Here is a 22496-nt window from a genome sequence, read left to right as displayed (position 1 = left end):
GTCTAATTTGCCTGTGGATCTCCAGTTAGTACAGCCGAGTCTAACCTACTGAGCATATGATCCATATTTCTTTGCTATGAACTATCCTTGAGATGGCATCTTGGAACTCTTGGCTTTTACAGAGACTGATATAACCAGTAAATCATGTTTTGTTTCTGTATCAAAATATATAAGCATAAAGAGTTATGTGTTTATCATGGTAAGTACCTCTATGTTCATGGTAGAGGCTGTTGAGAAAAATGAAACTTTTATGGGTTTCACTTCTCCTATATATTAATTGTGTGCTCTTTATGTAACTGCTTAGAGCCTCAGTTTCCTTCTCTGCATAAAAAAAAATGAAATCAGAACTTTATGATTGAGAGTATAAAATCAAATAATAAATAACCTGAAATTGTCTAGCTCAATGCTTGCACAGAGTAACTTCCCAATAAAAGATTACGATAAGACAGGAAAAATTGAGAATGGGCAATAAATACACAAAAATCTAATTCTCCCAGTTATGACCTTCCCAGCAACTGTAGTTCTGATCTAAAGAAGAGCAAATCTTTTAGAAGCCAGCATGTAGTGAAGCAGACAGGGGGAGCTGACAGGCACATGATTCACACAGATAATAAAAAAGCAAGAATGTTCCAGCCTAGTAGAGTAGCTATCTGCAAATGTAATTTAAGCCCAGATGTTGATATTGACAAATTCATGAGCAAAATGGGGATATAGACATTCTGCCATCAGGCATAACCTATAAGCCGTGTTCATTTTTTTTCTCTACATATAATCCTTACTTTTTTAATAAATGCAACATTAGGTGAAAATTTAATTCAGTGGGGTTAGGATTTATAGAATCTTTATTTCAGTTCATTTTCTAAAGCACTGTAAATTTGAAGCGTCAGACGGAGGAAGTAAACAGCTTAGTTTTCTTTCAAAGAATTTGGCGTGGTGAGGGAGGAGGGATGTTAACTTTATGTTTTATTCCAGTGCACAAAATATACTAATTATATTTTTGATTGGCCTTGGAATGCTACAGAAGTATTGAGGAGCTTTAATTATTCACTTAAGGGAAAGAAAATGTGTACCATTTTGTCAGGCATTGCATATTTTTATGATTTAGTTTTGTGTTGCTGAAAATTGAATCTAGGGCTCATGCTTGCTAGGCATGTACTCTACTTCTGAGCTACTATTTTGTTTCTTAAACTTTGGGTTAATTTTGACACTTAAGGATACTTTCACTGAATAATTTGTGGATGCATTTGACATGATGGAAATAAAAAACTGAACAACTTGAGTATGCTTTTCTGTCCTTTCAAAGAGCTGTAGTAAGGATGAGTAAACTAACATAAAACAGCCAGAGATCCCTGGTGGTGGAATGATTGTGCAGAACTCTTCACTGTGCTTAGAATGGAGACACGGAAAAAACCAAGTAGTAAGCCAGCTTGATTCAAAGGCAAGAAAAACACTTAGATTCTCAACTTCTTGCTTTGTAGCAGTGTCTAACCCTAGACAAACTTTCTTGCCCAGATAAATACTGCTGTGGTTGGTCTGGGGATTTAGCTCAGTGGCATAAGCGCCTGCCTGGCAAGTGCAAGGTCCTAAATTCAATCCCTGGTACCGCCAAAAAAAAAAAAAAAAAAAAAAAAAAAAGCTGTGGTTTAGCAACAGCAACAATGTTACTATTACACAGCTTTAATGGTAAAGTGTATGCTTAGCCCTGGGTTCAATCCCCAGCATACAAAAAAGGAAAAAATGGAATGCTAGAGCAAAGAAGGGCTGTCTGCAAAGCAAAGCTGAAGCATTTAAGAAAGAGTGTTGAGACACAAGGATAAGCAAGTGCTATATTTACTCCCAATAGAATTCTCTTTGGGTTTCTTAAGGAATATCACTAAAAGGTTGGTCTAGGTAAACATCATGTCATTTTCTGACTTGGAAATTATTTTTCTTAAATCATTTAATTTTGGCAATAACTTCTGAATGATTTTCTTTTCCCTTCCTCCCTGTCTTTCTCCATTTGTCTTTGTAGCTCCTCAGAGAAATTTTGAAATTGCCTTCAAGATGTTTGACCTGAATGGAGATGGAGAAGTAGACATGGAGGAATTTGAACAGGCAAGTTGTGCTAGCACGTTTCTTAAAATACATCAGTATTTAAAGTACATTTCATATGTGTTAAATTTAATGCAGGATTTAATAAAGTAGTATCACCTTGTTCTCCTCTTTTAAGTTTAAAATCAATGATGAATTTTTGTCATTATGCTATCGTGATTTAAGTATCTAACCAAAGTTGTAATAATAGCTGTCATTTGCTAAATGTTTTCTGTGTAAAATTCTTTACTTTAGGAACAGTTGTATACATTGTATTTTACCCTCAAAAACCTTGTAAATATAATTATTGTCCCCATGTAACATAAACTGAGAGTCAGAGGAGTTAAATAACTTGCACAAGTGGACATAGTTGGAAACTCATAGATTTTCAGTCTTTTTTTTTTTTTTTAACTTTTTATCGGTACCAGGGATCGAACTCACGACCACCTGCTTGAAACTCATAGATTTTGAAAAGGATTTTAAAGTTTTTGTTGTTTCCTACTTCACCCTGTGTTACTGTGTTAAAAGATTATCCAATAAAGTAGGACTATGTGAAGATTTGAAATCGTTAGTGAATGTGTTAAGTTGACTTACGTTCTGTGCAAATACATACCATGTGGCAGTGTATATTAATATTAAAATGGACATAGCCTACAATCTTTCTGTCTTTTTTTTTCTCTCTCTTTTTTTTTTTGTTAGTTAACTTTCCCAACATGTGTAACAAAGAACATGGCCCAAGTTTTCTTTTTATTGGTATTAACTTTAGTAACTTGAATCCCCAGATACAAGCAGTATAGAGTTACAAGTCCTACAGTCTTTCGGTTCTCCTAGAAGTTTACTTTGAGGAAATAAATAGACAACCCAAGAAAATGCAAAATGTCCATTGCTGCTTTATTTGTAGTACCAAAAAGTAGAAACAAGTTAAAATGGCTGTGAGTAAAGGATTGGTAAATTCTATACAATAAAATACTGTGTAACACTTAAAAGAATTTTAAAAATTATTGAAGAAAGTCACATTGCTAATATAAGTTGGAGTAAAATCTGATTTATGGAAAATAATGCCTGATGCCTCCTGGTGCTTACCACAGGCAGTGTTCTTACACTGACTGTATAGAAAAAGGAGGAAGAATAAACCTGCCCCGTGTACACCTCAGCCCAGGCCTTGTGCCTTGTCTGTATTGTGAATGGGGAAACATAAGGCAAAAAAAAAAAAAAGAAAAGAATGCCTGAAATAATGCCTGCGCATATATATATATATGCATAATTAGGTAATATACATGTAATTATGCATATATAAACAAAAGATTTATATATAAATCTTTCAATAGTTTTCTTGTGAAATATTAACATTTCCTATTTTATTTCTATATTTTTTTGCCTTTATTATAATAAACAGGAATTGATTTTATAAAGGGAAAAACGCTATCTTTAAAAATCAAATTTCTTTAAATATTCATAAGTAAATTTGCTTCATAGTCAAAGATAATAAATAAAATTTGAAAGTTATTTAAGGTAAATACCATTGTTATAAATCTTAAGGTTTCAAGTATTACACTTTTTTTTCAAGGACAGGGGATTGAACTGCAAGTGTTTTCTCTTATCTACACCCCTTTCTTATTTTTTATTTTATGACAGAGTCTTGCTAAATTGTAGTTTCCTACACTGGGCTCAAACTTTTGATCCTCCTGCCTCAGCCTTCCAAGGGTGCTGGGATCACAAGCATGCACCATCACACTTGTATAGCATTATGCATTTTTAATTTGGCACTTTAGAAACCATCACCCACAAATCAGTATGTCTTATTTGCCTACCATGTCTTTATTATTTATTCTTAGCCTGTCTGGTTTTTAATTATTCTGAATAGCTGATTTTGTTTGCTGAAGAGATAGAAGTGGTCTAAAAGCTGTGGCAATCATAGCCATGCCTGAAAGAGTTTATTTACTTAAGTAGTCACTGTTGTTAGTCCCAAAAATTACCCTTTCTCCAAGATTGAACAAATTTCCCATGTTTCTTGGAGTATTGTTTCATACCACCTTTGCATTTCACGTATCATTCTGACAAATCTATTATTTGTCGTAAAAATCAAGACTTTGTCTGTACCTCTGCTGCTTCTCATCCCAGTTGGAGAGGTAGTAGTGACAAATGTGTTTAAAAGTCTGCCAGGATACAAAAGATATCATTGTGAAGTGAATAATTATTCTAATTGTGTGAGAGAGGTGTTAAGCCATGCGAAACAAATATTCTTTTCTGAAGGGAAAGTTTCCAAGTGTGTCCCAATCATAAAGATATCAACCTGTTTTAGAATCCTGGTTCTGCTACTTGCTAGCCACTTGACCTTGAGCAATCTATTCAGCTCTGTGCTTTAGTCTCCTCGTCTGTAAAATGAGGATAATAGTAGGGCTCACCTTATAAGATTATTGTATGCACTAAAATAGATCATTGTTGTGCAGTGTAGTTACATAGTCAATAATAGTTATTTTTTCCTATCCCTTTTCACTGTTTTGATTTTTCCCCCCCTGAATATGGGTTGGTTTGTTTTAGGTTCAGAGCATCATTCGCTCCCAAACCAGTATGGGTATGCGTCATAGAGATCGTCCTACTACTGGTAACACTCTCAAGTCTGGCTTATGTTCAGCCCTTACAACCTACTTTTTTGGAGCTGATCTTAAGGGAAAACTGACAATCAAAAACTTCCTCGAGTTTCAGCGTAAACTTCAACATGATGTTCTAAAGCTGGAGGTAAGACTTAAGGAGATCTATCACACGTGCATAGAGCTCTGGGTTAGGAGGGCCTGTAACATTGCATTCTTTCCATCTTTCTTCAACTGTGATGACGATTGGTTTGAATTTTATTGGTGATTTATGACCTAGCAATAGATAAGAAATGATATAGTCTGTGAAAATGTCATGGAGTGATGGGGTTCTGGAACTGAAAGTCAAAAAAGTCTACCTGTAAATCTTAATTGGCTTTGGAGACCCCACTGGAGGACAATAAAATCAGTGCTTAGAGCAGTTCTCACCCTGAGTGTGCACCCCAGTTTCATGTTCATTGTTGGGAAGGCACTAGAAGGTTGAGATGAGGAGACATATTAAACAAGTCTTCCTTTGAAAGTTTGCAGAGCTGGTAACAGCTGGAAATACCAAATGTTAGAATAAAAATGTGCGCTCAGAGTTGCAAAGGTGTCTCACTGTTTTGGAGGATTTACTTGCTTACTTATCCACTCAAAGTTTAGACAGTCAAGCTGCTCACTTCCTGGATACTTCTTAAAAGTATCACTGCATATACCTCAGGTATACTTACTGAGTTACATGTTTTGAATTTATTGACAATTGTTTCTATTCAAAATATTTAACATATACCTTCTATGTGTACTTCTATCTGGAAACAGAAAATTCTCTAATTTCTTGAAATTTAAAAAAATTCAATTAGACTACTTTTTCTTGGCCTCTTTTTCATGCCCAATTTTAATATTACTTGGAATTTCAAAATATTAAACACTGAAACATATGAAAAATATAAAGAAACAATGCTTGGTTTCCAAACTGTGTACAGCACTCTGTCTTTTCTTCCATTTTCTCCTGATTCTGACAAAGTCTTCTTACCTTTTCTGCCCACCAGACTCAATTGACACAGTTTGAAAAATCACAACTGAACTCCAATTTTCCATAAGAATATTTGATAATTTTCATAATGTTGGGGGGAAAACAGATGAATAATATTTAAAACCAAATCGAACATTGAAATATACTTTTACTTTTTTTGAATATGATATGAGTAATATTCATAGAATTTACCTTTAAAAAGTAATGAATTTCTACAAGTTAGTCAAGCTTCTTATGGAGGCCCTTGTAGCCCCTATGCTAATATGTAGGCAGGAACTCTACATATAGTTAAAAGTCAGCACACTTTTACTACACTGAGAAGCAGTTTAGCTTCCTTGTTCTGACTCACTTGGCACTGTTGGGTGGATAATAGCTTTCTCTGTTTAGCACAGAGCACAAGGCTAAGTAAGCATTAGGAAAGGTGACTGCATCGGGATTTCAAAGGTTTTTCCCCACTGCATGTTCAACACATCAGCCTAGCAAATCACCGAAACGATCTGACCAATAACTGAAGCAAAAGTGATTAGCTAATCAGCTATCTTTAACCAGAAATTCAATCATAAATTGATGATAATACTTCAGTTTCTGAATGTTATAGTTGACATGTTACTTGGTTAGCTATTTGAAGAAGAGTTTCTCTTCAGAAATACCACAGTATTCTGATTCATACCAGTTACCTTGCCACAATAAACTGTTGCAAATAATAGAATTTAAAATAGGATTTCACAAAATAGAAAAAATGAATGCATTTAGTGCATTGTAGGTATTAGGCTTCTAGAACTTCATTTGGAAATACTAGTATTTGAATATCCTTTGAATATCCTTTATCTAAAATGTCTGAATGTTGAATATCCTTTATCTAAAATGTCTGGAACCAGGTGTTTTGGAGTTCAGAATTTGTTTGGATTTTGGAATATTTGCATATATATGGGAGGGTACCTTGGGAATGAAACTCATTCTTTTATGGTGGGGGGTATTGAGACAAATTCTCACTACGTAGTCTAGGCTGTCCTTGCACTCACTTTGTAACCCAGGCTGGCTTCGAACTCCTCGCAGTCTTCCTGCCTCAGCCTCCCCAATGCTGGGATTATAGGCATGCACCCAACTGAAACTCAGTCTTAACATGGCATTCCTTTATGTTTCATATATACTCCATATTTATAACCCAAAGATAATTTTATAATTTTATTAGTACCTGTTCTTTGATTGTAACCCATAAAATGATGTCAGATATGGATTTTTGACTTGTGATATTATGCTAGGATTTATAAAAATTTCTGATTCTGAAACACTTCAAATTTTAGATTTTTGGGACCAGGGATGATCAGTATATTTTCACCAGGGATGATCACATTTTACTTTGTCCACTGATTTATATTTAGTTGTACTTATATATAAAAAATACTAGAGATGCTACAATAGAGCCAATATATATAATATAATATATTGTGAGATACATTATTGTGAGATATTATCTACATACACACACATATATCTCAGAGTATAGAGGAAAAAAATAGATCTTATCCAACAATTTTTGCATAAGAATATGTCCTTGGTTTCAAGTCTTATGTTCTAGCATGCATTCTGACTGGCCTTCTTCAGAAATATTTAACATAATATATAAATATTTAACTTATTAATTATACAACTATAATTTAACATAGGATATAGATCCATAAAATATAGTTAGATTAAAGCACAAAGTATTATGATACTTTTAATAAACTTTGACAAACAATGCAGAGTCAACCCAGAGGACTGATGAAGTTCCAGCCTGACCACATTCTAGCCTAAGACTCATTGCTGGAAACCGAAGTAGAATTCTAAAGAGAGAAAGAGAGAGCACAGGCTGTTGGTCTTTCGTCCTGAGATGCCATAGAGCTGAAAGCCCACTAATGTGTTGTGTAGATTACCTGTGGGGTAAAAGCTTATTAAGCAGATTAGGATACACGTCTCTGTACATAGCAAACACCCAAATGCAGAAGAAAAGAGATATAATAGCAATCCTATGTAAGGTATTGTTCCAAAAAGTTCTGTTGTGTTTGCCATTGATTTAGGGTTATCTGTGGTCTTTGGGCCAGCAGTTCCTCAGGTGAGGGGATCAGTGGACTTTTTGTGGGGGAACCTAGCCTGACATTTAGTAAGTGTTATTAATCCTGAACTTGTTCTGTCCATGTGATGATGCAGGTCAAGTTCAGAAATGCTTCCATATGCCTCGCCCCATATTAAAATTTTGTCAGTCAGTAATGTATCTTTCCAACTAGATATATATGCCTTTGAAGACATGTGAATAGCAGAAAAAACATTGGATTTGTTGCCATTTAGGCCTTGGTTAAAATTTTTATTCCACCACTCAACTGAGTGTGATATTTAATACATTATCTGTTCTTGCAGAGCCTGATTACTTGTTTGTAAACTGAGCAATGGTTAAATGAAGTGATTTTTGAAGAGGAAAAAAATAAAATAACAATAAATCAATGGGCTTCTTTAACTCTAAAAAGGTGTCTGAGGAGAGGGAATGTGAGTTGGGGCCTTAGGAACTGGAGGGGGAAGGTTCTGTGTGGGTATCTGGAGAAGGGGATGCAAGTGGAGGCACAGGGCCCTGAGCTTTGAATGAGCATGGCAGATTTGAGGCAGTGTGGTCTGGTGCACACATGACTTTTGCATGAGTCCAGCTGTTAGTTTTTTGGGACCAAAAGGTGTCATGAGTACAGGGAACCTCTCCTCCCCACTGGAGAGCAGCATGAAGTGGTACCTGCTCGAATTGGACCCTGAGAGCTTAGCCCAGTAACATCAGGCCTCAGTTGGAAGCATCCTCCCACTGGATGCTTAGCTACAGAACCATGGAGGAGGCTGGAGCCCTGCCCCTGGACACTGTCCATTGCCTCAAGGAGCTAGAGGTAAGATTTTTAGACTTTTCCAGTTTCCATGAAAAAGTAACAATAAATCAGAGCTTCAAAACAGGCTAATAGGAGAGGAACAATAATTAATACATTGCATATTGTTATCTGCATAGTAGTTACTCAAAGTACAAGATATAGGCATAAAATACTGTCCAAACAATATTAGCACAAACCTTTCTTTTCAATGAACTTAGAGAAACTAGCTGTATAACTATCTTAACTAAAAATATGTTTATATATATAAGATAGTTAAGGTAGTTATACAGAGATGACGTTTTGTTACAGTCTGAAATGTGTTCCTCTAAAATGTATACCCCAAGGTCTCAGAATATGGTTGTACTTAGAGACAGGGCTTTGAAAAACATGGTTACATTAAAAGGAGGCATTAGGATGGCTCTGATCTGATCTGGCTGGCTCCTTATAAGAAGAGAAGAGCTGGATACACAGAGAGCCAGCAGGGTGCATGTGTACAGACGGCAGTCCTGTGAAGAGGCCGCCAGAGGGAAGGCATCCGCCAGCCAAAGGGAAGAGCCGCCAAAGAAACCAAGCCTGCTGGCTCCTGATTCTTGGACTTAGAGCCTCCAGAACTGGGAGAAAATGTATTTCTGAGTTTAAGCTACCCTCATGTAGTTCTGTTGTGGCAGCCCCATCACACTAACACAAGATCATATATGTAACACCACCTGGCATGTAACACGCCTTTAAGAAGTGTTTTCACCTTTTTTCCCAATGCTACCTCTCTGCCATAACATTATGCATACAGTAGGTGCCTTAACAGTTCGCCCAGCTGAATGACGAAAGGCCTTATTATGACTTTGAAGTCATTTTCAATAAAACATCTGGAAAATGACAGCAATTTTTGTTCTTATGATACTTTGAATTTCACTTTTCAAAGTTTAGGCAATTTTTCCCTTCACTGACTATGAAATATAATCTCATCATAGCTAGGAGGAAAATAGAAATGATTAATAGTATCCAAATACCTTTCATATGAGTTTTATAATTTCATTATTCTTTCTATTTTAATTTCATTAGTTATATATACTTTAAAATTTCAGATAGAGGAGATTTATTATTCCATTTAATTATTTCTATCTTTTCCTTAGCAAAATCTGTTTGAGAGTAAAGAGAATTTTATCTGTCAAACTTAATTTGCAGAGGGCTTAGGAAAGAAGGAAAAATCCACAAGCATTTATTGAGTGCCTCCTGTGATGCAGGCACTTTACATACATTGTACACCTTCTTTGTTTTATTTTCCACTGGCCTTACTAGATTTAATGATGTTAATCCCATGTTCCAGATGGAGAAACTGAAACTTGAAGAGGTAAGCATCACTGAATTATTATATGCTAGAGTTAGGTTTCCAACTCCTGTCTGTTTCATAGTGAAGTATTTCTGCCCTTTGTCTGATTAAGTTTTTGCTGTTATTCTGAAATGAGCCTGAAATGGGCTCAATTTACCTGGGGCTCAAAAATTAAGTTTGACTAATACCATGCACTAAATTAATGTTAAAATGGATCAAAGATCTAAATATTAAAACAGAAATATTAAATCTATTGGAAGACGAAGTAGGTAGAAATCTTAAAGACTTATGGGTAGGCAGAGAATTCATGAACAAAACCCATACTGCACAGGAAGTACTTCAAAGTATCAACAATGGGGATCTCATCTTTCTAAAAAGTTTCTGCACATCAAAAGAGATCACCAATAGAGTGAAAAGAAGACTCAAAAATTAGGAAAAAAGTTGTAGCCAACTATCCTTAGACAAAACTATCTATCTAGAACATATAAAGAATTGAAAAAATCAGGCCCGCCAAATTCAGAGACCCAATCCAAAAATGGGTAACTGGGATGAATACATACTTCTCAGATGAAGAAATACAAACAGATAAATACATGAAAAAATGTTCAACATCATTGATCATTTGAAAATGCAAATTAAAACAGCACTGAGATTCCATCTTACTCCAGAAAGAATGGCTATCATCTAGAAATCAACCAATTAACAAATCCCGTGGGGGCTGTGCGAAAAAGGAACCCTGGTAGAAGTGTAGACTGGTACAACCACTGTGGAAATCAGTGTAGAGATTCCTCAAAAACTAGGTTTGGTGATCCCATTTGATCCAGCTATTCCACTTCTGGGTATTTTCCCAGAAGAATTGAAAATATCATCCCATAGCAATATATGTGCACCTGTGTTTATAGTGGCACAATTTGTTCCTTTTTTTTTTTTTTTTTTTTTTTTTTTGTCTTTTTCCTTTTTATCGGTACCAGGGATCGAACTCACAACTGCCTGCTTGCAAGGCAGGTGCTTATGAGCGGCCCAATTTGTAATACCTGAATCTTGCAAACAACCCAAATGCCTATCAACCATGGAATGGATAAAAAAAGATGTGATATTTTTATACAGTGGTGTAGTACTCAGTCATAAAGGAAGACAAACTCAAGGCTTTCATAGGTAAATAGATGCAAATTGAGAGCATACTCATAAGTGAAATAAATCAAACTTGCATGTGTTTCTCTAGTGTAAAAAACTGAAAGAGTAAGATCCAAATGTACAATAGATATTGTGAAAAAAGAAACTGCTCAAAAGGAGCGAACAACTTGGATTGGGGAAGGACAAAAGAAAGAAGGGAAAAGATATGTGTGTATGTACACACATGCACAAACACACACGCAGGATAGACAATTATACCACTGATCTCTGTTAGCTCATCAAAAAGAACGGTTTGTGCTTTCATTTTTTGATCATTTTTTCATGTCTATATCTTGTAATCTGAGCAATTACTTTGAAGATAACGATACACAATATATTGACATTGTTAATCTCCTATTATTTTGTTTTGAAATTCTGTACCATTTTTATGCTTTTTTTGTTCTAAAATTTTAAAAAATTTTTGAATTTAGGGACAAAAAGGGGCCAAATGTTTTGAATATCCATAGTCTTATCTTCTCCATTACCACCTTTTCCTAGTTCCCTTGCTGCTTGAAGCCTCTTTTATGATTGAAAAGAAATACTCTGTTCTTTTTGGTTTGTAAAATATTACCCAAACTAGCCATTTAATTGTATTTAATAGTGGGAATTTTTGAAATGTTTGGTTGAATTTTTAAAATGTTTTAGTTCGTTGAATTTTTTAAATGTCTTAACATTCTTAATTCTGATCATATTTGTTTCATTCTACTCTTCTGTCTCTACTTGGGAAACCAAAAAAACATAGATTTGAAGGAACTATTAAAAATACAAAGTTTATTTTAAAGCCTCTTTTAAGGTTGTTAAGAATTCCATCTAAGGCTAGCAGGGAACTACTCGGTCAAGTTCTTCAGTGACAGGTGCCAAGTCTAAATCCAGTTAATATATTCATTGATTTTTTTTTTTAAAGACTACAGCAAAATGTCAGTCAAAAGTGAAAGGTAATAGAAAATGCTTTGAAAGATTATGGTTAATTTTAATTTGGGAAAGAAGTGATAAAAGGAGCTGTCATGTCAAAGAAAAGTAAAAATTAATTTATACAAAAAAGGAAGGTTTTTAACTCCAGAATATACAACAAAAAACCTGAAAAATAAGTTTGGGTTCAAACTTACTGTGCTTATTGTATAGCCAATCAAATAATCACATTTTTAGAAGGCATGAATATCAATTATCTGAGGCAAGTTAGGCATGATTCAAAGAATAACAATGACTGTCTCTTATTCCCAATCTTCAAAAAAAAAAAAAAATACTGAAGTTAACTAGATTTGTTCAATCAGGAAGAAAAATAAAAGGGATATATAAAGAACTGTGCTAATTATTTCCATCTTTCAATAATAGAAAAAAAATGAGGGTTAATTTTTTTTCCCTGCTGAGGATCAAACTCAGGGCCTCATACATGCTAAGTAACTATTTTCCAACTGAACCATACCCCCTCCCAAATAGGTTAATTTAAGTATTAAGGAACTTTTAAAATACTTATAACTACAAGTAGATGTTTAAAAGTACCTAAGGAGATTCTGAATCGCCCAATCTTAAGCTCACATCTTTGTTCTCATCTCAGTAAAGTGTGAAAGTGAACTAAATCTGCCTGTCTTTCCTGATGTTAGGGCCAAACTGCGGGACAGACCTTAGCTCCTTTTCTGGCCAGGAATGTATGGAAAAGGAGACCAGGAGGCCAGAGGCTTTCAACCAAACACTTGCTGGAACTAGAACACTGGAGAGACCTCATAGCCCAATTTTTCTTGTTTATTTTTTGGGAAATTGACTCCCTTATGTAAACTAAGAGATGACAGTTCACTCTTAATGAAATTCAAGAAACAAAATGGGATAGTCATTGGGATTTCCTCTAATTTTGTTCTTCAGCTTTTCCCTCTACAAAGAGTTATTTCAATAGTAATAAATTCATAGTTTCTTTATTTCCTTCTTAGATGTTTTTAGCTTGAAATTTTCAGAAATCAGTAAAAAGGATTATTAAAGGGTACTTGTCTCTCTGAAGCTTGGGGGGATTTGTTTGTTGGTGCTGGGAATTGACCACAGGGCCTTCAGCCTAACTACATCCCTAGCCATTTTTTGTCATAAGACGAGGTCTCACTAAGTTGCCTGGGTGAGCTTAAATTTGTGATCCTCCTTCCTCAGCTTCCCAGTGCTGGCACTACAAGCATGTGCCACCATGTCCATTTTTGTTCTTGTTTTTGTTGTTTGGTTGGTTTTTAGATATTTTTAACTCTGGCAAACCAGGTATGCATTTAAAGTTTCTTGTAAAAGACAGTACCTACTGTGATAACAGTAATAACAGTCTCCACTATAGTAAATGGCCGTTGGGTCCATACCAACTACAGATTAGGAACCTAATCCATATAGCTAGTAATCTGTCTTTCACTGGGGAACCAAGAGATTTTTTTTTTTTAAAGAAATAATCATCACCTTTAAAAAAGGGGGAGAGGAGGGCTGAAACTATAGCTCAGTGGGATAAGCACCTGCCTGGCAAGTGCAAGGTAGTGAATTCAATTCCTGGTACCGAAGGGGAAAAATAAAAGGTACTTTATATGTATAAGAACTTAATATTCTTCAATATTTTGTTGTTCTTTTCTCTGTCTCTCTCTCCTCCTCTCCCACCTCCCCTTCCTTCCCCTCTCTTCTCTTCTCTCCCTCCTCTCCTCTTGTGCTATGTTGCCCAAGCTGGCCTCAAAGTCCTAAGTGCAAGTAACTTTCCTGCCCCAGTCTCCTGAGTACTTGGGGCTATCGACATGTACCACTGTATCTAGTTGTGGGTATGATTCTTATAAGACATTAGCACTTCTGAATTTGACCTTTCAGGTTGACCATTAGAGTACAGAAAACTGAAGAAAGAAAAAAAAATAATACAAAAACTCTTATAAATTAGTATTTCTCCTTGCAATTTCAAAGTCAATGATGTGTTAGTGATACTTTTATAATCTTTGGCAGTTCCTAGGATTTTCCTGTCATCAGATATCTTTAACATTACACTCTAAGTATATTTTAAACTGGCCACAGGAAAAAAAGGAGCTCATAAATGAATCATGATGATCTGATCTTTCTCCAGGGGAAACTTTTCTTGAATCTATCATTCAAGTAGTCTTAGCAACCATTTTTTAGTGGAACACAGGTGCTTCTCAGCTTGTGAATGAGCTATGTATCAATGTTTCAGAAGTCCATAGGTCATTTTTTGAAATTCAGGCAAGGTTAAAGCAGTTGGGATGCAATATAATAAAGTGAAAAGTAGTATAAAGGATGATTTATATAAATTTATAGTTCAGTATTCACACACACCCTTCTACCTGCAGCAAACTATAGGTATAGAGCTACGGCAGTCTTGAACATTTTAACAAAGGTTTGATTATGTACCATATAATGAAAAATACAAGCCAACATTTCTTGAGTATTTACCATAAATCCAGCACTCTTTTAAGTGCTTTATTATGGCTTGTTTGATCTTTACAATATGAAATTAGTATTATAATTATCCACATTTAACAGATGGGAAATTGAAGTACAAAGAGGCTAAATAATTTGCCCAAGGTCGGGGCTGGGGATTTAGCTCAGCGCCATAAGCACCTGCCTTGCAAGCAGGCGGTCGTGAGTTCGATCCCTGGTACCGATAAAAATGAAAAAGACAAAAAAAAAAAAAAAATTTGCCCAAGGTCTATGCGAATGAAAGATGGGGCTGTAGCCAGACATGATGGCACACACTTGTAATCTCAGCACTCTGCGAAGGCCAGGAGAATTCCAAGTTTGACCCCACCCTGGGCAATTTAGCAAATTCCTGTCTCTAAATAATAAATACAAAAAGGGCCAGGGATGCGGCTCAGTGTAAAAGCCTTGAGGTCAAGCCCTACTAATAAAGAAAGATAGGGCTGAAATTTGATTCTCAGCAGTCGTTCTTAACTACTAACCTACCCCTTCTTTATAAGAACGGTACTAAATGTTCAAGATACAAAGATGAGCCAAACATTGTTCTCTCCCTTAGAGGCTCATAAAGAGAAAATGAGTGAACCAGAAATTTTTTCAGTGTTATGCTTACTGCACAGTGGTAGAGATGTGTGCATAGTACAGTGAGGATATAAACGGACATGGAAGTCAGTCTGTGACGGCAGAGGGCCAGGAACTGCTCTGGCATTTCCCAGAGGTGGCATTGTGAAAGTCAACCCTAACTCCGAAATGTATTCTGTCTGAAGAATAGGGAAGGTAATTTTCATTTGCTCTTTGTTCAAGTGAGAAGAAGCAAGGGAGCACCAAGTCACACTGGGACCGGAGCCAGGAGAGAGTGGTAGAGAAAATGACCTTTCTTATCAAGTTTGTCCCAGTCCAGGCTCGAATCGATGTGTCCTCTAGGTGTTCTTGTACTGGTAGAGAGACCATGCGCCTTCAAGGACAGCTCTGCAGCAATGATTTAAAACAAAATGAAAACATGACAATTAGGGGGCAGAATCAAAGATGAGACATTTTGTGTAGGTTCCTCCAAGACCTAGTAGGCCTCTAGAGACAGACCAAATTGGGTCACTTGGTCAGACTTAGAATGAGAAAGCTTAACTAACATGTCTAAGTTATTTGAGCAGGTCAGTCTGTCTGCCTCTGCCTTTGCCTCTGCCTTTTCTCTCTCTCTGTCTCTGTCTCTCTCTCTCTCTCTCTCTCTCTCTCTCTCTCTCTCTCTCTCTGTCTCTCTCTCTCTCTCTGTCTCAATCTTCTCTCTTGCTATCTTTCTCTCTCTGTGGCTAGCTTACAGACCAGCATTCCAGCTTGGTCTTTGTATTTTTATCCCTCTTCTAGCCATCTTTAGCTGCAGGTGAATTATAGTTTTTATATTTTATTGGGAAATTTTCTTTAAAACTATCTTTAACCTTTAGTCTACTCCAGAGCCTTAGAGGAGACTATGTCTCAGGAATCAGAGCCAACTTTGCAGTAATTTGCAAATAAATAATGCATTACGTACAGCTTGTTGAATTCATACTCTGAGCAAATACCATTTTAGAGGGTCGTATATTATATCAGGTTATTAGCCTCTGAATGCAGTTAATAGCACAGAAATGATTACAGTCTCTTTCATTTCTTTTATTTTTCATATTGAATGTCTTTTCTTTCTTCTTACCTACTCTTATTTGTTTTATATCAGTCGACCATGACATTGCATGATGTGATATATTAGCATGAACTTTTTTTCTTATTAATACTTGGACCAATGAATTTACTTTAGTCACTTAGCACTAGAGAGAAAGAGAAACCTCTGCAAAATAGAAGAAACAAAAAAATGCTTTTGGGGGGAAAGAATAACTTCAAAGAAGGGAAGAATGAAAAGGTGGTACCTCTGGGAAAACAAAACCAGAAGGCGGCAGCCAGGTGATGAGGATTTTGTGTGCTGCGCTGGAGCGTGTGAGCACTGAGAGCCACACAGGGAACCACTGCAGAGTTTGGAGGGAGAAATATGGTCAGGTTTGGGTCTTTGGAAGGATCATTGTAGAAGTACTGTGTAGATTAGCAGAGAGGAAAAACCTGCATAGTTACTATATTTGTCCAAGGGAAAAATAAAAAGGTAGTCTTGAGAAAGAGAAGAGACACGGTTTGAAAGACTCTCCAGTGTTTTTCAATTGGTATGAAAGCCAAGAGTTCAGGTAATGCCACTCACTGAGATAAGAGACTAGAGAAGGAAAGTGTTGAGTTCCCTTTGGGGCACTGAGTTTGAGATATTTATGGACCTCTCAGAAGATTGGCCTAGAAATAATTGAATGTACAGATTTGCATTCAGACCGTGGTGATAGGGTTGAGATAGAAATGCAGCATTCAGCACTTAGGAGTTTGTAGCTGCAGTGGGACTGATGGTTGCAAAGGTTCCAGTTCATGGTTGGCTGGCTCTAAGACAGAAATACCATGGCAAAGCATCAGAAAAAAGCTCAGAGCTGAAAAAGAGGCCGAGGGGGGAGCCTAAACCAGACCAGAAATACTGTAGTCCCCAAGGTCACACCCCCATGGTCCATTCCCTTCACCTAAACCCCATCTTCTGGTTCCATTACTTCCTGTTTAATACCATCAAATTACGGTCTGCATCATTTAATGAAGTTAGAGGCCAGGGAGATGGCTCAGCAGTACAGCACTGACTGGTAAGCACAAGGTCCTGAGTTCAATTACCAGCACAAAAAACGGGGGTAGGGGGGCGGGCATTTTGCACTTGATGAAGTTAAGAGTCCTCATGACCAACACTTCCCAGAAAGCCCAGCAACTGGCAAGCAAGCTTACTGATGGTACCGGTGACAGTTTTAAAAGAAAAAACTACAAGAAATGTTTTCAGCTTTAGCATCACATTCCTAGAGTAGCCCTCCCTGGCCATATTATTTAAAATTAGCTCTTTCCCCTATCCAAAGATTTGTGAGACAGTGAATTGTGTGCCTAGTTCACCTTTTTATCCCTTGGATCATGTTTAGCTCAGAGTAGGTACACAATAAATATTTGTCAGAAAAATAATCAGTATACAGTAATACTTGTATTTTTTAAAAATGGATCTAAAGGCTGGTCTGATGGCAGTGGGTTATCAGAACTTACCTACATTACTGTCACTAATACCACCACCACCCCCACCCAGTGCTAAATTTGACTGGCTTTTAAAAAAATAAAAATGGATCTAAATTTGAATGTTACTACTCTGACTTTTTAACTTTTTTATGTGGAGTTGAGATAATACCACTCTCACAGATTGATGAGGAAGACTTCCTGAGCTCAGAAAGCCCTCCACATAATCACACACGGGCACTCTGGAGGACTTGCTCATTTGTTCAGCCACCCTTGACCACTCATTGTCAGCCTCCTGTTGACCCATGCACTGCTCTGTAGAGACACCTGCTAGTGTCTCCTGCACGTCTTTCATCACTGCAAGATGAAATGAAGGAAGAATCAGTGATCTGTTCTTTTGGCATATTGTCCGTTCTTGGTAGTCTTTGCATCTCTAGCTTTTAAAGTTTGAAAGTCTTCCAGAAAACTGCCAACTACACAGTCATTATGTTGATTAGATTTTTAATCCCTAGTCAGTGATTCATAGTATATCTAACTAGAAAAATAAATGAAACATATTAAACTCATTGAGCTAGAAGATAGCAATCAATGAGATGTTTTGATAATATTTTTCACATTTCCATGTAAATATATTATAGAGCATATCAGAAATTAAGGACGAGCCAGGCACAGTGAGGAATACCTGTAGCCCTGGCTACCTGGGGAGCTGAAAGGGAGGATCATTTGAGCCTATGAGTTCAGGCCAACCTGGACAACATAGAGAGACCATGTCTCTAAAATAAACAGCTATATAAGAAATAAAGAAATTAATTTCCTTGAATACAGAATTTGAATTGGTCACTTTCTGTTGTTGGCTGTTATGTATAGAATCATTAATATAAAATGTTGCTGTTGTTACTGCTAAGGATATTAATGTGCTACTGTTCTTTCAGTGTAGAAATGGTTTTCATTTGGGGCCAAGAATTCAGCTCAGAGGCTCAAGTGCTTGCCTAGTAAGCATGAGTTCGATCCCCAGTACAAAAAAAAAAAAAAAAAAAAGACAAAATTTTAAAAAGAAATGGTTTTTATGGGGCTGGGGATTTAGCTTAGTGACTCAAGCACTTTACTGGTAAGCGCGAGGTTGTGAGTTCAATCCCTGTTACCTTAAAAAAAAAGACTTTAATGAAAATTCTGTACTATTTTTTTTTTTTCTTTTTTGAGACAGAGTCTCGCTATGCAGTTCAGGCTGGCCTTGAGCTCACTTTGTAGCCCAGGCTAGTCTTGAACTCACAAGGATACTCCCACCTCAGCCTCCCAAGTGCTGGGATTTCAGGTGTTAGCCACCACGCCCGGCAAAAATTCTATACCATTAAGGTACTGTTAAAGAGTAAACTAAGAAATTTTAGAAGCATCTTACTTGCTATAGCAGGTCTTGCCTATGTAGTAGGATTTTTTCTTATGGTGATTATGATCTCTCTGTCTCTGTCTCTGTCTCTGTCTCTGTCTCTCTCTCTCTCTCTCTCTCTCTCTCTCTCTCTCTTTCTCAGTGTTACTGGAGGTGAATTAAAGTTAATAGGGTTAGTTCATTTTAACAGCTGCTCTTGTCCAAATAACATGGCTGGGACTCCGGATCTCATATTAGTGTCACCACCAGTAGACATTCCTGCTCTGGTTCTAATGATTCTTCATGTTGCAAGTATGACAGTTTCTAACCCCTTCCTTCTGGAAAACTAAAAGTCTGTATCTCTGTGTTAGCTAACCATGATTGCATGAGAAATTACCATACAATTTAACAGCTTAAAACAACAAATATATTTCTAAGGGACAAGAATCTAGAAGCAGCTAGGCTGAGTTTTCCTGGGTGTCCTGCATGTGATTATGATCAAGATACCAGCGAGAACTACAGTCCACTAACAACTTGACTAAGCTGGATCCTCTTGCATGTTCACTCACATTGCCAGAGGCCAGGGCTGCAGTTCCTCTTCTGTGGGTTTCTTTATTGGCCCCTTATGACATGCATGGCAGGTGGATTCCCACAGAGCAAAGAAAGTTTGACCAAAGGGAAAACCACACTTCCTGGTATAAACTAATCGCAGAAGTGATGTATGATCACTTCTACTGTATTGTTTTGGTAACACAAGACCAAACCTGGTCCATTGTGGAAGGGAGGACTATACAAAACTATAGGATAGGGCCCATATAAATGCTAAGCAGTGATGACGCATTTGCTGTACAGACCAGAAATAAATCTGAATGCAAAAAGAAAAGAAAAATAAAGAATGTAATGCTGGGGATTTAGCTCAGCAGCATAAGCACCTACGTGGCAAGCACAAGATCAAGTTCAATCCCCAATACCAAAAAAAATAAAAAACAAAAACCAGGCATGGTGGTGCACATCTGTAATCCCAGCATTTGGGAAACTGAGGCAGGAGGATCCTTGCAAGACCAGCCTGGGCTACAAAGTGAGCTCAAGGCCAGGATGAACTACATAGTGAGACCCTGTCTCAAAAAGAAAAAAAAAAAAAATGAGAACATTAGGAGTGGAGTAGGGGAACTTTGGGGGGCATCTGTACATGGCCACCACGCACATGTGCACATACACCTTCCAAGAGTTTAAGTCTGGCCTTTGGAAGCCCAGTTCCAGTAATATCCTTTCTCTACTATGCTGTCTCATGGACCTAGCACCATCCACCCCTTTCCCAACAATTTGTTTTTGTACACAGCGATGATTTTATTTTAGAGGCCTCATTGCCTTTCTGTACCAGCTGGCACTGCTCAGGGGCACTGCAGTCCTCCCCCACAAGTTTCATAAGCTTCAAATCTGATGAATAGACAGGTGCACCGCCTTCCCTTCTCTCCCAGAGGATACTTGCTTCACAGTAGGTTTTAAGCACCAACTGTCACCAGTTTTGGCCACATCATCATATATCCCTGTCACCACATCCTTGTGGTGCAGAGCATCTTATGTTCCAGGCCCAGAAACATGTCCGCCTAGGCAGCTTTTAAATGGATGCTAGCACATGCCTGTAGTGCTACCACTTAGGAGACTGAGACAGGAGGACCACTGCAAGTTCAAGGCCAGCCTGGCTTACATAGTGACCTCAAGGACAAATTAAACTACACACCAGACCCTGTCTCAAAAATAATTGATGCTTCCGAATCTCTAGGATTCAGTTTTCTTCCAGGGAGCAGAGATTTAGTCCCTGTGATGTATGTACCATGGTTTATTGGCAGATGCTGTTAATGGCAGAAGTATTGGACATTTTAAATAAACGTCATTTTACAGCAGAAACAATGTGGTGTATTTAGTTTCAGTGATTGTAATTTGTTCCCTCAATTTGAAGGAAATGTCAAGGTCCATCATGAAAGTACTCTATAGTTTTTTTCTGTAGTATTTTATATCCAGTTTGGAAAATTACTGCTATGACATATTGGCAGTGTTTTAAAAGCAGCAATTCTTTTTTTACTCCAGATTTAAAGAATTAAGTTCTCGGCTGGTCCGATGGCAGTAGGTTATCAGAACTTACTAACATTAGTGTCACTAAAGTTGGTATACCACCACCACTGCTAAATTTGACTGGCTTAAAAAAAAAAAAAAAGAATTAAGTTCTCATGATAGGTAAAACATGATACATATACAAATACCTGAATGATATATCATTTAATGAGGGCCTTCTGAGTGTTTGTAACTTTTTATTTCTTTGGTCTAGTAATTTTGAACCTTACCTATAATAGCAGAAACTAGGTATTCTTTGCTTGTACTTTTAATTTCCATTTATTCATTTAGAAATAAACTATTACCCATCTATGATATTAATCCAAAAGGAAAATGTCTGCCAGATATGAATAATTCTCCTACCCACTTACACTGAAGTAGATGTTTCACAAAATTCCTAGCATTTCTGATTAAGTAAATGTGTATCAGACTGAATTTGCTTGAGATCAGGTTTTAAACTTAAATGTAAAGTTATACTAGGATTTTCATTTTTTCCCCTATCAGAAGAGGTTAATTAAAACTATCTTAGTGTATCCCTGCAACTTGTTTTAAAGAATACTATGGTCTATACTTTTGTGCCTGGGGATATGAATTAAGTTTTGTTTGTTTGCTTGCTTATTTGGTTGTGGTACCGGGTATTGAACTCAGGGTCTTCATACTGTGCTACATTCTCTAGCCCCCTTTTTTTTTTATTTTGAGAAAAGGTCTCACAAAGTCACTGCACAGTGTGGGATTGAATTTGGGATTTTCCTGCCTTAGCCTCTGAGAGTGCTAGCATTATAAGCATACTATCACACTCATCTTGAATTAGGTGTTATAGTTTACAGTTTTTTTTTCTTTCTAATGCTGGGCATTGAACTCAGGGTTTGCATCCTGCTAGGCAAACACTACACTGAGCAACAACCCCAGCCCCTGTAGTTCCCTTTTAATATACATCTTTATGACCTGACGGGGTTACGGTAGCAGAGGGAGCAATCTCTTTGCTTTTCCTTATGGTGAGTATGTGTAGCTGCAAATGTAACGTTAATGTGGTTTTGCATCCATTTCCTGCCAGAGAAAATAATTAATTGTGGAGTTGTTTGATCCAGTGTGTATACTAAGTCCATTAATTTGTGCATGCAATCATTAACGCCCCAAAGCTAGTCACATTTTACATCTACCCTGTCAACCGTACCCAGGAGTTTACTCTGCCTAGTGAAAAATAATTAATTTCAAACTGGCGTAATGGGACTAGCTTTTCAGTCCCCTCTAATCCTGCTTTTTAGAGATTGTCAAAAAAGACCTCCCTTCCACCCAGCTGTACCAGTAGTCACCAGGTCCATTTCATATAGGACTTGCTTAGTGTGGCAGCTCCTGAGAGGAGAGTTAAAATTACATGATTTCAGTAAATGAATATTTCTAGGCTGTAATTAGCGTGTATCAACCCTTAGTTACAAGATAGCTTCAAATGTTT

The 22496-nt window shown here is 37.0% G+C and overlaps 1 protein-coding gene and 1 non-coding gene across 3 annotated transcripts in view; both read left to right on the top strand.

Moving 5' to 3' along the window:
* Positions 1 to 22496, top strand: part of Micu1 (mitochondrial calcium uptake 1) — a 224095-nt gene that overhangs the window by 146373 nt on the left and 55226 nt on the right. For both annotated transcript variants that reach the window (XM_013156817.3, XM_063238651.1), the window contains exons 7-8: positions 2012 to 2094; positions 4612 to 4809. In XM_013156817.3, the coding sequence (XP_013012271.1) occupies positions 2012 to 2094; positions 4612 to 4809 (281 nt within the window). The remainder of the gene's footprint in view (positions 1 to 2011; positions 2095 to 4611; positions 4810 to 22496) is intronic.
* Positions 3137 to 3268, top strand: LOC111757986 (small nucleolar RNA SNORA51). The gene has a single exon (XR_002792238.1). It is a non-coding gene; the product is annotated as a small nucleolar RNA SNORA51 (small nucleolar RNA).

The sequence above is a fragment of the Cavia porcellus genome, unplaced genomic scaffold (genome assembly GCF_034190915.1).
Source record: "Cavia porcellus strain 051 isolate PalLab524CR breed Dunkin Hartley unplaced genomic scaffold, mCavPor4.1 scaffold_28, whole genome shotgun sequence".
In the NCBI taxonomy this organism is placed as follows: Eukaryota; Metazoa; Chordata; class Mammalia; order Rodentia; family Caviidae; genus Cavia; species Cavia porcellus.
This window is presented reverse-complemented; position numbering and strand designations above follow the sequence as displayed.